Source organism: Lynx canadensis, chromosome E2, assembly GCF_007474595.2.
Source record: "Lynx canadensis isolate LIC74 chromosome E2, mLynCan4.pri.v2, whole genome shotgun sequence".
Classification (NCBI taxonomy): Eukaryota; Metazoa; Chordata; class Mammalia; order Carnivora; family Felidae; genus Lynx; species Lynx canadensis.
In genome coordinates, this window is record NC_044317.1 from 46,764,915 (window position 1) to 46,779,373 (window position 14,459).

At 60.1% G+C, this 14,459-nt stretch overlaps 2 protein-coding genes across 3 annotated transcripts; both read right to left on the reverse strand.

Annotated features, from left to right (window-relative positions):
• Positions 1–24: 24 nt before the first annotated feature.
• Positions 25–3,508, reverse strand: CCER2 (coiled-coil glutamate rich protein 2). The gene is made up of 5 exons (XM_030298721.1): positions 2,404–3,508; positions 2,127–2,167; positions 1,885–1,972; positions 1,025–1,557; positions 25–367 (listed from the first exon to the last, which is right to left on the reverse strand). Exons 1-5 carry the CDS (start codon positions 2,477–2,479, stop codon positions 278–280), a joined length of 828 nt encoding a protein of 275 aa, XP_030154581.1. The 5' UTR covers positions 2,480–3,508; the 3' UTR covers positions 25–277.
• A 956-nt stretch (positions 3,509–4,464) lies between these two features.
• Positions 4,465–14,352, reverse strand: SARS2 (seryl-tRNA synthetase 2, mitochondrial). Of its 2 annotated transcripts, XM_030299034.2 has the most exons (16): positions 14,046–14,351; positions 11,034–11,129; positions 9,880–9,909; positions 9,209–9,349; positions 9,072–9,126; positions 8,491–8,554; positions 8,171–8,276; positions 7,458–7,505; positions 7,138–7,246; positions 6,775–6,820; positions 6,346–6,433; positions 6,152–6,261; positions 5,396–5,489; positions 5,213–5,305; positions 5,027–5,092; positions 4,465–4,940 (listed from the first exon to the last, which is right to left on the reverse strand). In XM_030299034.2, exons 1-16 carry the CDS (start codon positions 14,310–14,312, stop codon positions 4,797–4,799), a joined length of 1,557 nt encoding a protein of 518 aa, XP_030154894.1. In that variant the 5' UTR covers positions 14,313–14,351; the 3' UTR covers positions 4,465–4,796. The 2 variants fall into 2 exon arrangements, with proteins under 2 accessions (XP_030154894.1, XP_030154895.1); XM_030299035.2 differs by lacking the exon at positions 4,465–4,940 and having other exon boundaries at positions 5,042–5,130; positions 14,046–14,352.
• Positions 14,353–14,459: the final 107 nt, after the last annotated feature.

Genomic DNA, 14,459 nt, shown 5'->3' on the forward strand with positions numbered 1-14,459 from the left:
CTAACATCAAGTGCCACACGAGCCTTAGCGGTTTTCTTTGTGCTTTATTCACTCAGCAGGGTTGGAGTGGGTTACATGGGTGGCCGGATGTTTCCCGAGTCGGTTGGAGCCCAGCCCCTCTACCCAGGTCAGACTCGGCCCCTCGGGCCTGGTCGCGTGGCACACCTGTCCCCCCGTTCCTTCAGGCTGGGGAACGGAGTGGGGTGTTAGGCGAGCTTTGGGGGTCAACAGTCATAAGCCGTAGGGTGTGTCAGGAAGGAGGACGCGAGGTCGGGGGTCATCCCTCCCTCCTGATCTCCTCCCCCAGAAGCTCCGTTGCCTTCTTTAGCTCATCTCGCACGTGCTCCAGCCGCACCGTGTCATGCTCCTGGGGGGATCAGAAACGGGTAGATCAGCCCACCCACCTTCAAGGGCAGGCCCCCTCAGGAGTCACCCATGAATGTGGGCCATGTCAGTTTGCATGCCGGCAGCCGGCAGCGGTCCTCTGGTCCCCAGACGGACCGGGTGGTGGACCGCGGTGGTGACCGCAGTGGAAGAGTTAGACTGGCCGACGTGGCCAGCGGTGCACTCTGCGTGGACCGCCACGGCCAACGACAGCAGGTGGGGCTAGTAAAGGGGCCCTGACCCATTTGTGAGGTGCTGGCCGGTTAGGCTGCTGCCGCCAGTCATGGGGACGTCTTTCTTTCCACGGCCCAGCAGTGGTGTCCACCTGTGGTCCAGCGAACCGAGCACGGCAGCCACTTTTCACGTGGCCAGACGGCGCGTTACTGACTACGGTGGCGGCTAACTCGGACGCTTCCGCGCGATTCTGGTGGCCATCTTGCTTACTGTACTCTTGGTGTGGAAGCCATCTTGGCCAAGCAGGGGCCTTGCTCGGATGTCGCTGCCTAGTCCTGGTGTCCGTTCCGGTCACCATGGTCCATTTGTGGTGGACAGTGGCCGTTTACGGCCCAACTGGTACCCGTTTGGTAGTCGACTCCACTGGCCGTTTGGCCTACCCCGCTAGCCCGTGGCCTCCACTCACCTCCCTCTCGGAAGCCTCTTCCTTCTCCTCCTGCTTGGGCCCGGCTTCTGGCTGGCGGAGGCGGTGGTGATGCGGCGAGTCGTCGTGCCTTTCTCCTCCACCCGCCTCGGCCCCCTGCCACAGGCTGTGGCCCGCGCCCAGCACCTGCACACCCTTCTCCTCGGCCTCAAACTGGGCTGTCTCCTCGTCACTGGCCTGCTCTGCCACTCGCTTGTGGGGCCCCCCTCCACCCTCTGGGCGCCGCTTCCACGGGCCTTCGAAGGGTTCCACGGGCCCCCTCTTCTTCCTCTCCTCCTCCTCCTCCTCCTCCCGCTCCTGCTCCTCCTCCTCCTCCTGGTGGAGCCGGCTATGGAGCTGCTCGCGGATGGTCTGTTCCCGCACCTCAGACTTGTGGGCCCTCTCGGCTGCCTCTTCCTCATCCCTCGCTTCCTGGCTGGACCTCATCTTCCCAGCCTCTTGCTTCTTGAAATCCCCAACCAGTAGGCCTTTCTCTTTGGTGGACACACAGCCGTAGGGCTCTGTCTCACACATCTCTGGTGGAAAGAGAGAGGATGCTCTCTGTGCAGCAGAATCGGGAACCGGACCTGGAGGAGTTCTGGGGCCTGCCCGAGGCCCCACGGGGGGGCTGCCCAAAACCGGGAGAGGAGGGTCAGGTCTGGGGGATGTTCTCTGCCCCCATCCCGTACCTCTGCAGGGACCCCCCAGGGTGGGACTGGAGGCCGGACGGGACACCGGGCGTGCCGTGCCAGCCCAGGCAAGGGGGCCCTGGGATGAGACCACCTTTCCTTCAGGCAGCCCCGGCCGGAACCCCGGGTGGGGTGGGGGCCCCCGAGAGGCTCTGGGGCCTGGGCCCTCCTCACCTTTGTGGAGGAGAGCTGTGCAGGGGCTTCTCTGGGCCTGGCCCAGCGTCAGCACTTCTGTGACCACTTCTGCCAGACAGCGGGTCAGCTGGGCGTGAAGGGTCAGAGGGGAGGTTGAGGGTAGGGCAGACGGGAGGAATGAGAGCAGTGGGAAGTTCGGGAGGGAGATGATCATGGAGGCCGGTCAGGGAGGGCCAGGGTCTGGGGAAGATGAGGCAGGGCAAGGGGTCTGCACTCCTCACCTCTTCCTTGGAAGGTCTTGGCGCCAAGGGAGCAGCGGTGGCTGTGGAAGAAGGAGGCGGGTGCTGGTACCCTCGGTACCCCGCGGGCACTGTCCTCGGTGCTGATCCACGGTCCTCTCCCCAGCCTACCTGCCAGGTGCACCGTCCCTACCTGGAAGCCCAGCCCGTGAAGTCTCTAGTCCAACCCCAATGGGTGCACCGTTCCCGCCCCCCGCACCCCCAGTCCCTGGTCCCTGAGCTGGCCGCAGAGGTGCCCTCTCCAGTTCCTGGCACTCACCGGCCCCCGGCAGCAGCGCCAGAAGCAGGGGCAGCGGCAGCAACAGCAGCACGGAGGCGGGCCCGCGGCTCTGCATGGTGGGGCGTCGGGACCAGGGTGCTCGGCGCCGCGCGGGACGGCGCGGCAGCTCCTTATAACCCGCGCCAGTGGCCCCGCGGGGGAGGAAGTGACGTCATCACCGCCCCTTCCCCGCCCGCGCCGGGGTGACAGCTGCCGGGCGGCCCCCTGCCGGAGACCCTCAATTATTCATGGAGACCCACGTCCCGCACCCGCTCCTCTTCCAGCTAATGGTCCTGGAGCGTCAGCATGGAGGGAGGGTGCTTTCCCCGGAGAGACACGGTCTGTTGAGCTTAAGGCTGCACGGGGAGGGCGACCTGAGTTCGAATCCAGCGGCAGCCATTCACAGATAGACCTCAGGCAACTCCTTCCCTTCTTTGGCCTTTTCCTCATCTGGAGATTTGGAGGTCCTAAACCTACTTCCGCAGAGGTGGTGGCTGGGCTCCGCCTGAATCCCAGCTCCACCACGGCCAGCTGTGCAGCCTGGGAAAACTGCCAGACCTCTCTAGGATTGGTTTTATGCTTTGTGAGACAGCGCGGGTGGCCACCTGCCCCACAGGTGAGGGGTAAATACATAACGGGTGCGTAAGGTCATTTAGACAGTGTCTGGCCCTGGGAACTACACCCGTCCCAGCACCCTCAGTCCAGTAGCTTTTATTGAGCACCTACTACATGCCCCGCCCTCTCAGAAAGCCCAGGGGACAGCAGTGAACAAGCAGGCAAACTTCCCCGTCCTCTTGGAGCCGACATTTGAGAAGGGGAAGACACAACACTCAACTCCGCGCCTATAAGGAAGGAGGAAACGACCACAGACGCCGGCATCACACAGTGCGAGCGGCTTTTCCCTTGGCCGGCCAGGGAAGTCCTTTCTGAGGAGGTGATATGTGGGCTAAGGCCTGAGTCATAAAATGGAGGCAATCACACAAGATTGAGGGGAAGAGTAGCCACAGAAGGGACTAGCCAGCGCAAAGGTCGGAGTCAAGAATGAGTCTCCAGACTGGGGCGCCTGGGCGGCTCAGTCAGTTAAGTGTCTGACTTCAGCTCAGGTCATGATCTCGTGGTTTGTGAGTTTGAGCCTCACGTCGGGCTCTGTGCTGACAGCTCAGAGCCTGGAGCCTGCTTCCGATTCTGTGTCTCCCTCTCTCTCCCTGTTCCCCCACGCTCACATTGTCTCTCTCTCTCTCAAAAATAAATAAAGATTAATTAAAAAAAAAAAATGAGTCTGCAGAGTTAGGACAGCAAGACCAGAGCATGAGAGAGAGGAGGTGGGTTGAAACGGAAGGCAGGGGGCAGACCACGCAGGGCTCTGTGGATCACGGGGACAGCTCTGTCCTTTCCCCTGAGATGGAGCTACATGAGGGCTCCAAGCGGGGGAGGGATGTGACCAGACACAGGTGTCCGCAGGGTCGTTCTGGCTGCGTGGGGGCGGGGGAGCGAGGAGATGGTGGAGGGGCTGTCGTGACTCTCCAGATGGGGAGAAAACAGTGGACAGGACCGGGGAGGGACCAGGGAGGGACCGGGGAGGAAGAGAGTAAGGGCGGATTCTGGTAATGGTTTGGAGAAGGAGCCGCCAGGGTCTGACCTACGTGGGCACGAGGGGAGCAGAGAGTGACCGAAGGGCTGTGGCCTGAAGAACTGGGAAGGCAGTTCCATGTACCAAGACAGGCACAGCGAGGGGAAGAACGAGTTCTGCTTCGTGGAGTTTGTGCTGCCTACTGAACCCCACTCCCCCCAACCCCCTGCAGTGGAGATGGGGGAGTGAGGTTGAAACTGGGGTCAGTGCAAGGTGCCCCTCGTCCTAGAGCAAGGGAGAGGCCTCACACCCTCTCAGTTCCTGAGGTGGCCCCCAAGTTGCCCTCCGTGTGCTCTGGGGGCTGCTGGACACTCTTGGCCATGGTCCCTGTGGCCACAGACCCTATGATGGTTTAGTACCTCTGACCAACTGCCCAGCACCCCCGCAGGTCAGCCAGGGTCATCTCCCTTGCTCACAGATCCACAAAGGCCTTGGTTCTGACCATTTATTGGGGACTTTTCTGCTAAGTACTGGGGGAGGGAAGAAGGAAGGACGCTTGGAGGCCTCTTCCTCTCCTTCCCCCATCCCTACAACCTTTAAATCCCCAGGCGTCCTGCTTTCTGGTGCAGGCTGGGACCACCAGTGACAACAGGGTCACCGGCTGATTCTGAGGAAGTACGGAAGTACGAAAGGGGCCCGGGCACGGAGCCGGTGTGAGGAATGCAGATGTCAGGACGGGCTTAGGAAAACGGGTCCCAGGTCTCCGGGGTCCCCTGAGCTCCAGGAAGCGGCAACAGCCCTGCTGACCGATGAGGGCGTGCTCTCAGCTCGAAGCGGGCCGGCCCGGGAGCCTGGGCTTCTGGGGCTGGTTGGGGCCGATGTACTGGAGAGGCACGTGGGTGGGGGCTGTGATTCGATCGGTGCCAAGGTAGGGCTGGAGGGCAGGGGGCACGAGGACCGAGCCGTCCTGGGGACAGAGCAGGCCTCAGGATGCTGCCACTGACCCAGGCCTCCGCCCTCGGCCTCCCTGGGTGGGATCCTTCCACCGCTCACCTCCTGCTGGTTGCTCTCCAGGAGGGCGATGAGCAGGCGAGGGACGGCACAGGCTGTGGCGTTCACCTGGGGGAGAGGCGTGCTCGCATCCGCGACGACCTCTCCTGCCCCGGAAAGGCCGAGGGGGTGTGGGCCTCAGGGAGCGGAGGCTCTCGGGAGGCTAGGCGAGGGGGGGTGGGCACTTACTGTGTGGGCAAACTGCAGCTCCCCGGCCTCCTTCTGGAACATGATGTGCAGCCGGCGGCTCTGGAAGTCCGTGCAGTTGGAAGCACTGGTGACCTGGGTGCGGGGAGGGGTGGGCTGAGAGGATCACCTGTGGGGGGTCCGGTCCTGGTCCCCCACTGCGTCCCCACCGCGGCGGGGGCTCACCTCGCCAAAGCGGCCGCGGCCCGGCATCCAGGCCTCGATATCGAACTTGCGGTAGGCGGGGAGGCCCAGTTCCTGGGTGGGCATGTCCAGGACGCTGCGGCGGAAGAGAAAGTCGTGGCGAAGGTCAGTGAGAGGCAAGAGGAGGTGGCGGCAGTGGTGGAGGAGGAGGGGGAGGAGGGAGAAGGCAGGGGGGGGGGGGTGATGGAAGAGAAGATAGCCAAAAAAGAGGAAAATGGAAGCAAAAAAGGAGGCGGAGCTGGTGGCGAAGAGGGCACAGAGGCGAGGCACGGGGCAGTGGAGAAGGCTGAAGGGGAGCGGATTGGGGGGGGAGGACAGGGAGGAGAGTGGGCATGTGGCCACTCTCGGCACCCTGGGTCTGTAACGGGTCACCGAGAGGAAAAGCCCACATCGCCCGGCCTCTCTGGAAGCCAGGTGTGACGGATAGGACGGGAGGGCGTGGGGCCACCCACCAGGTCCTGCCTGAAAGGGTGAAGTGCCGATGAGGCAACACCGAGGGATGGGAGCCACGAGAGGGAAGGGGCCCGGGTCCCCATCCCCAGGGCGCCCTGTGCCACTCAGGCTGCTGTCACCGTCCTATGGTCCCACACGGGAGGTTACAGACTGACAGATACGTATCCCACGTGTATTCCTGACACGGGGCAAGGGGGCAGAGGGAGAGGAGGTGATGAGGGCGTGTAAGGTGGGGAGCACCTAGCCAGCCCGTCCCTCCTCCCTCACCCCCACCCTTCTCCGCACCGGAAGTGCAGGCCCAGCTCCGTCAAGATCTCCACCTGCAGGGACAGGAACTCCTCCAGCAGCTGTGAGCTCTGCTCCAGCCCAGGGCCTGTCACCCCAAACATCTCCACCTGGGGCAGTGCAGCGGGCACAGGAGTCAGAAGGCCCCCCGCCACTGGACTGAGCCCTCCTCCCCAGGTCACGGCTACACCAACCTTGGTGAAATGATGCACTCGATACAGTCCCCATGGCTCCTTCCCTGTGTCTGTCTCAGCCCGGTAGCAGGTACTGGAACAAACCATCCTGGGCGGGGGGGGGGGGGCAGGAGAGGTAGAGTCAGGGAGGGGAGAGGGAATGTCACAGTGGGGGACAAGATCTAAAGGAACCGGACATCGGGGCGCCCGGGTGGCTCAGTCGGTTGAGGGGCCGACTTCAGCTCAGGTCATGCTCTCGCGGTCCGTGAGTTCGAGCCCCGCGTCGGGCTCTGGGCTGACCGCTCAGAGCCTGGAGCCTGTCTCGGATTCTGTGTCTCCCTCTCTCTCTCTGACCCTCCCCCGTTCATGCTCTGTCTCTGTCTCAAAAATAAATAAACGTTAAAGAAAATTTTTTTAAATAAATAAATAAATAAAGGAACCGGACATCACCTGATTGGCAGGTCCCTGAAGGCCACGGAGTGGTCCATGAAGTAGCCTGGGAGGAGAGAGGAACAGAATGTGTCAGCCAGGATGGGTCACCACCATCCACAGGAAATCTCTGTGACAATTAGAAAAGGTGTCCTCTCTGGTAGACACGACCTCCCGTCAGGGCATGGGGCTGGATCCTCACTGTACTGTTGTGCAGTAAACAACCTACACAACTGTACAGGCTGGCCCTGGGGGTCACTGAGACATCCTAGGCAGGCAGCTGTCACCCCCAGGATGCTCCTGGTTATCCCCCTACAATCCCTCCTGCTCTGAGGACACTGGAGGTATCCTCACCCCTGCTGCTGCCCCCAGGCAGGTGCTTACCAGCGAGCCCCACCTCTGCTGTCCCAGCCAGGTTGAGGTCTTCGAAGCGGGATGGGTCGATATTGTAAATTTGGGACGGGTTGGCATTTGGTGTCATCCCACAGCCTTCCTGGGGAGGAGGCCAAGCCACAGAGGTCAAGGGACAGATAACCTGAGCCTCCTTTTGCAGGAACAAGCCCCGCTCCTCCCCAGGAAGCACCTGGAGTTGCCCACCCTCAACCCAGTCCCAGGGCCGTCTCTGCAGGGGAGACAGGCTGTTCTTCACGCCTGGGGTCCCCGGAACAGGGCCTGGCACGCAGCTGGGTGCGGGGGGCACTCACAAACACAGCTCCCCGGAGAAGGTCTGGCACTGTCATGGGAGTGAAGCCCTGTGAACGGGAAGGGGGCGGGGTGAGGGCACGGCCAGGACCCCCACCAGACCAGGGACACTGCAGAGTGGGCCAGTGACTCCCGCTTGTCCTTCAAAACCCATTCCGCCTCAGAGGAGATTGAGGGAGGCTTCAACTGGCTTGGAGCCAGTAGGCTTGGAGCTGGCTTCGGGACCCTGGTGTCCCTGCCGCCGGGGCCCTCTCTGCCGGTGCTTTGCGGTTTCCTCTCACTGCATCCCACACAGGGTAGCGGGAGGTGTAGTTAGAGCTTTCTGTGGCTCCCCAGTGCCCTCAGGAAATGGCCTGAGGCCACGGTCAACAGGCCATGCCTTCAGCCCCCGCCAACCCCCCCCATTCCAGCAACACCTCCTTTACACTACGGCAGGTGGTGAGGTCCCAGGCACAGGCCCTAGGGCCGGCTCCAAACAGCAGCCGTGAGATCTTGGGCTAGTTACGCCCTCTCCGGCCTTAATTTCTCCATCCCTGAAGTGGGGATAAGAGCATCTACCTCATAACGTTGCTATAAGAATTAAATGTGTTGGTAATACACGTAAAGCTCTGAAATAATGGCTGGAGCACAGGGAACGCCCTCCTCCCCGTCTTGAGCCCTCTGAGTCACTGTCGACATCACCCCCTCCAGGAAGCCCTCCCATCCCGACCCATACCCGCTGGATGAGCTTGCTGAGGGTGAAGTTGACCAGGCCGTGCTGCAGGAGGGCCCCAGCCCCACGGAGATAATAGGAGCGGTGGCCGGACACGTGGGACAGGCGCCTGGGAGACAGACGGGCAGACAGGCGGGTGTGTGTGGGCCGGGGCTGGTGGGGGAAGGGGGGGATCCGAGCACCCTGAGGCAGAGGCCAGGTGCCAGGCGGGGGACCGGGCATCAAACATTCATGTGGGGTGAGGCCCGGGCGGCTCCACACCTGGTGCTGAGCCAGCTGCTGGGGCGGGGAGGGCGGAGGGGGCGCGAGCGGGCGGAGCTCACTTCTGCCGGATGATGTCAAGTTTCTCCGCGATTTCCAGGTGGCCCCGGGGTTGGAAGGAGAATGCTGGATCCGGATGAGAAGTGGTGGAATAAGGAGTCCGGAGAGAGACACAGAACAGGGACACAGACAGGATGAGAGAGCCAGCAGGAGGGAGAGGCAGTAAGAGGGAGCGAGGGAGACAGAGGGAAAGGGAGAGGGGAGAGAGGAGAGAGAGAGAGAGAGAGAGAGAGAGAGAGAGAGGAGAGGGTAGCAGAGGCAGGACTGGCAAAGGGAGAGATGGCGAGAGATGCGGAGCCGAGGTGGAAAAGGAGAGAGAAGGGAAAGGGAAGAGAACGTTAGGAGGAGGTGAGAAAGAGGTGGGTGGGTACAGAGAGTCAGAGCCAGAGAGAGAGAGAGAGAGAGAGAGAGAGAGAGACACACCGGAGTCAGGGAGGAAAACCCAAGGGAAACAGCCAAAGCGAGCCAGAGACGGACTGCCATACACACACAGGGCAGAAGGCAGGAGGAGGGGAGCACCGGCCACGTCCCACACCCCAGGGACACCACCCAGCCTCGGCTCCGGGCCTGGGGGCTGGCCCACCTGGCTTGTCTCCGACCACGTGGAGCACCCGGGCCTGGCTCTCATCCCCGACGGGCTGCAGGGACACAACGGGAGTCACGGGGAGGGTGGTCCCGGGCGGGCCCCTGGGCTCCCCCGCCACCCAGCACCGCGCTCACCACATCCGGGTGGGTCTGGTTGGGCAGCCTCAGCGCCCGCAGGTAGAACTCCTCTTCAAGCTGAGTCTCCTTGGGGTACAGAACCATGAGCTGCTCGCGGATCTCTCGGCCGTGGGCCCGCAGACTCTGATACTGGGGGTCCTGGGCAGGGGGACAAGCCGGGTCAGTCCAGGAGAGGGTGGGGGGGGTCCCTCAACCAGTCTGACCTTGGGCCTTGCCGGCACAACCCCTGTGGTCGGCACCCACTCTCTCTTCGGCCCAACATCCTGAATTTCTGTTTGGGAAATTCCCTCACCTCACCTCACCACCACATGGCAAGTCCAGGGGGCCGTGACTCAGGCCTGGCCTACCAGAACATTCTATCGCCTGGGCCACAGCGATTGGCTCGAAGACAGGCACGTGATCCGAGCCCCAGGACCAGGGGTGCAGCGATCAGGGAAGCGGTCGCCTTCGGGCCCCACCCCGCCTCCCCTTTCTCTAAGGGCAGAAAGCCGGTCTGGGAACAAGGGGGACTAGAACCAGATATAAGCCAGCCTCTTAGGTTTCAGGAACCAATAGATTCACTTGGATCAATAATCCTGTTTGTTGTCTTCGGTCACAAGGTAGGAATCACGACCCCCGTGGCACCTGCCCACTCCCCCCAGGGGCAGGACACCGGCCCTCGGGAGTACCTGCTGCACTTGAGTGTTGTCCCGGTTGACCTGGTAGAAGAGAGACGGAGGGGGTGATCAGGTTCGTAAATCTGGGGCCGGGGAGGAGGGAAGAAAGGAGGGGTGAAAGGTCAAACAGGGCCGGGTGGGGTGGGGGGAATTCCTTGCTCTGTGGGTGCCTGGCTGGACAGACCTTCCTCCCCTCCGTGCCTCAGTTTCTCAGTAAAGCCGGGAGGAGGCAAGATAATGGAAGAGTAGCCACACCCGCAGCTCTGTTCATTGAGCCCGTCCCTGCTCTCACACGGCTCTCACGCGGTCCTATCTCTTCACAACCTGCTCCGTGAAGTTGGCATCGGCGTGCTTCCCGTTTCGTAGATAAGAAAATCGAGGCTAGGAGCGGTAAAGCTGGTGAACCTGAACCTTCCTCGAGCCAGAGCGGCAGGCGGAATCAGGCAGACCGGGGTCTGAATGTCGGGTGCCTACCCGCTCCGTGTCCCTTGGGCAAATCTCTCTCCTGCTCCGAGCCTCGGTATTCCCACCTGTGAAATGGGATAACAGGACCTCCCCAGCAGGGCCGTTGAATGGCTTCCCCGAGCAGATGAGTTGGCACTCGTGGAACGTGAACTGTGACCGATTTTGTTGTGGTCACTGGCTGCCTGCCCGTGATGCACGTAGTCTGGGGCCTGGCACTTACGTAGGAGGGTCACTGGGAGGTGTAACTAGTTTTGCAGTCGGCCTTCGAGCGGACTGGCGAAAAGCAGCCCGGGTGCCTGGGTGCGAATCCTGCCTCGCCCACTTTCCGGCTGCGACGCTCAGGCACATGCTAACCTCTTGGGAGCCTGGTTGTAAATTGGGTTTGTATCGTTCCTGTCTCACAGAGTTGGGAGGGTTCAGAGGAGGAAAGCATCTAGAACAGTGCCTGGCACACAGTGATTGCTATATAAACAGCTGCTATTATTTTTATGACTACTCTTTTCAGCCCCTGAGGCAGATGCTCTTGGCTGTCTAGCCCAAGACTACTCAAGCCACAGAAGTCCTGTTTTCTGCCTCTGGCAGTCATGTGAAGAGACACGGTACTACGCGGCCATCTTGGGCTGTGAGCGGGGAAACTGAGGTCAAATCAACATAGCGAAGCCTCACCCACCTAGGACCCCCTCCCTTCCCCTGCCGCTCACCATCAGGGCCCGTACTGCCTCAGCCACGGCCCCCTTCTCTTCCTCCAGACTCCGGATCTGCTCCCGCAGCTGCCTCAGCTCCTGCCATGCTGAGATCTGGGGGAGGACACAGGAGGGAAAGGGGTGAAGGGGCCACTGTCTCCTGCCCCTTCTCGCTGGAGCCTCCCCCTGCTGGCCACCTGGAGCCCAGCAGCCAGGCTCTCCTCGTTCCCTTCTGTACTAGGCTTCCTGATGTAAAGCACACGGCTGCCCAGACGTAAGACACATTTCCCAGCCTCCTTTGCAGCTACTTGTCCTCACGTGTCCAAGATCAACCAATGGACGTGAGTGGAAGGGGAGAGTGTGACTCTTGGGTCACCTCCTTGAAGACAAGCCCCCATGCTGGGCTTTCTCTCACTCCCCTTGGACTGGATGACAGGCTCTGAAGCACAGCCAAACCGGACAGCATCCTAAGGGACGCGGAGCAGGAGGGTGAAAGGACCCAGGCGCTGAGGGGCACAGAGCTGAGGCCCCGCCAGCACTCACCTCTGAGTCTCAGAGAAGAGAGAGGCAGCCTCTGTCCTATGGGGCTGCCACGCTCAACCCGTCCCCTCCAACAAAGCAGGCTCAGCTCTGGTTCGCGGGCACACCTACTGCCGTGAGGTCCCTCTGTGAGCCCGCAGCCCTGGGCAAACCCCTCTGTCCTCTCTGGCTGCTGTTTTCCCTCTGATAAAACGGTGCAAACAGCACTGTCCTACCTCCCCGGGGCTGGCAACTGGGAGGGGGAGCAGGCCATAAGGTGGTTTGCTGCCCACTGGGTGGCTCCCCCGGATGTCCCCTGGACACTCACTATGCACAAGAGTAACTCTAGGAAAAACATCCCCCTCCCGAATCTGCTCCTCCTCCAGGAACAGCCCCACAAACTCCCATCCCGGCCACAGGACCCTGAGCCTCCTGCCGGATGCCACCCCAGCCCTATGGCCAGGTTCCATGTCCCGACGTTTCTGCCTCCTGAACGTCCATCGCGTCTGTCCTCCTCCCATCCCCTGACTCCTGTCCCTCTCTGCTCCAGATCCTGTCATCTGCCACGAGGACCGCTGTGCTATCCTCCCAGCCTTCAGGCTCACCTCCTCCAATCCAGCCAGAGCTCTTACACAATCCCTCTCCTGCCTGGAGGCACCCATACCCCCCCAGTGCCCCTAGGAACAATTCACGTGCCTTGTTATTGCCCATAAAGCCACATGCCATTTTCCTTTTCACATTTCATGCCCTAAAGAAGTGTTTTTCGGGGCGCCTGGGTGGCTCAGCCGGTTAAGCGTCCGACTTCAGCTCAGGTCATGATCTCGTGGTCCGTGAGTTCGAGCCCCGCGTCGGGCTCTGGGCTGATGGCTCAGAGCCTGGAGCCTGTTTCCGATTCTGTGTCTCCCTCTCTCTCTGCCCCTCCCCCGTTCGTGCTCTGTCTCTCTCTGTCTCAAAAATAAATAAACGTTAAAAAAAATTAAAAAAAAAAAAAAAAAAAGAAGTGTTTTTTGAGCTTTGGGATGTGATCCATTAGCGGGTTATAAATAATTCAAGACTGCTAAACCAGCACTTTAAGAAATTGTGGTAAAATATAAAGTTTAGCGTTTTATGGGGCGCCTGGGTGAATCAGTCGGTTAAGTGCCCGACTCTTGGTTTCAGCTCAGGTCATGATCTTACAGTTTGTGGGTTCAAGCTCTACATTGGGCTCTGTGCTAACAGGGCGGAGGCTGCTTGGGATTCTGCCTCTCTCCTGCTCTCTCTCTCTCTCTCTCTCTCTCTCAAAATAAATAAATAAACGTTTAAAAAAATACATAAAGTTGGGCGCCGGGGTGGCTCAGTCGGTTGAGCGTCCCACTTCAGCTCAGGACATGATTTTGCAGTTAGTGAGTTCAAGCCCCACGAACTCTGTGCTGACAACTCAGAGCCTGGGTGGGGCCTGCTTCTGATTCTGTGTCTCCCGCTCTCTCTGCCCCTCCCCTGCTCATGCTCTGTCTCTCTCCCAAAACTAAATAAACATAAAAATTTTTTAAAAATACATAAAGTGTAGCATTTCAACCATTTTTAAGAGTACAGTTCAACGGCACTAAGTATATTCACACTGTTGTGCAGCCATCCCCACCATCCATCTCCAGAACTTTATCTTCACAAACTGAAATGCTATACCCATTAAACACTATCTCCCTGTTCCCCTCTCCCCGGCCCCTGGCAACCGTCACTCTATTTCCTGTCTCTGTGCATTTGACCACTCTAGGTACCTTGCGTGAATGGAATTATCCGGCTTTTGTCTTTTTGTGACCGCCTTAGTTCACTTAGCGTCATGTCCTCAAGGTTCATTCATGTTCTAGCATGTGTCAGAATTTCCTTCCCTTTGGAAGGCTGAATCATATCCCACTGTGTGTACCGTAGGCCATTTTATCTATTCGTCCGTCAGTGGGCACTTGGGTTGCTCCCAAGGTCTAGTAATAATGGTGACTCTCCTTCTTGTTCCCTGGCATGTAGTATTATATTATTCACCACCTCATTATCAAAGCCTGGGACATAGTAGATGCTCCCTAAGCAGCTGTTCGGCAGAACCATTAATTAAATAGTTATTTAAATGCTTGCTACCTGTGGGGCAGGTGCAGGGTTCTTACTCTCCAGAGGCAACCCCCTCTCCACCCTCGTCTAATTCACATCCCTGTCCCTCAATTTCTTCCCCCTCCCCTATTTTCTTTTGTGGTCTTCAGGAAGCCTGGCAGGAGGCTGGAGCACAGAGAACATCGGCACGTAGTTAAGTTCCTAAGCGCAAAGTAGGTACTCAGTACGCTTTACGCAACAGGCGCATGGTGGGTGGGTACACAGTAGGGCCCTAGCACTCCGTGGATAACTGGCACATCTATGGGTGCCAAGCACAACATACTGGCTAAACTTGGGAAGAAACGGAAATTCCTGCAGTAGTTTCGCCTCCTGCTGGACAGTATCTCGCAAGCCCCGTTCCGCCCCGCAGCTGACGGCCGGCGCAAGCGCACTCACGATCGCGGGCAGGTCTTCGGGCCGCAGCTCCCCCTTGCGGAGCTGCAGGGCGCGCGCGGCCTCTTCCGGGCATGCGCACAGAGGTTCCATGTCCAGATGAGGGAGCGCGCTGTAGCCCTCGCGCGCGTGCTCGTACAGGAGGTTCCGGTCTCGTCTCTCCGTGGCAAAAGTTCTTTTTGGGCTATGGCTGCCGATGCAGCCTCTCCGGGAACGAAGACCCCGACCAGCCACCAAAGGCCACAAGCGCCGCGCCATGGACGCCGCCATCTTGGACAGGGGACAAGGAGTCACGCACCCTTCGTCCCGCCCCCTCCGCGTTTAGACCAATTGCAAAGCAGCCGTCCTGCCAATCAGACCCTGGATGGGGTGAGCGCCTCTCGAGCCTCAAATACAGTTCAATGAGAAAAATCGACT

Excerpts from the sequence above, each read along its gene's own strand:
- CCER2 (XM_030298721.1), bottom strand. The coding sequence starts at position 2,479 with ATGCAGAGCCGCGGGCCCGCCTCCGTGCTGCTGTTGCTGCCGCTGCCC. Across the intron at positions 2,168-2,403 it reads GGCGCTGCTGCCGGGGGCCG|CCACCGCTGCTCCCTTGGCG; the intron begins GTGAGTGCCAGG and ends CTTCTTCCACAG. Across the intron at positions 368-1,024 it reads AAGAGGCTTCCGAGAGGGAG|GAGCATGACACGGTGCGGCT; the intron begins GTGAGTGGAGGC and ends TGATCCCCCCAG.
- SARS2 (XM_030299034.2), bottom strand. The coding sequence starts at position 14,312 with ATGGCGGCGTCCATGGCGCGGCGCTTGTGGCCTTTGGTGGCTGGTCGG. Across the intron at positions 6,434-6,774 it reads TTCAGGGACCTGCCAATCAG|GATGGTTTGTTCCAGTACCT; the intron begins GTGATGTCCGGT and ends CCCCCCGCCCAG. Across the intron at positions 5,093-5,212 it reads AGCTGCAGTTTGCCCACACA|GTGAACGCCACAGCCTGTGC; the intron begins GTAAGTGCCCAC and ends CCTCTCCCCCAG.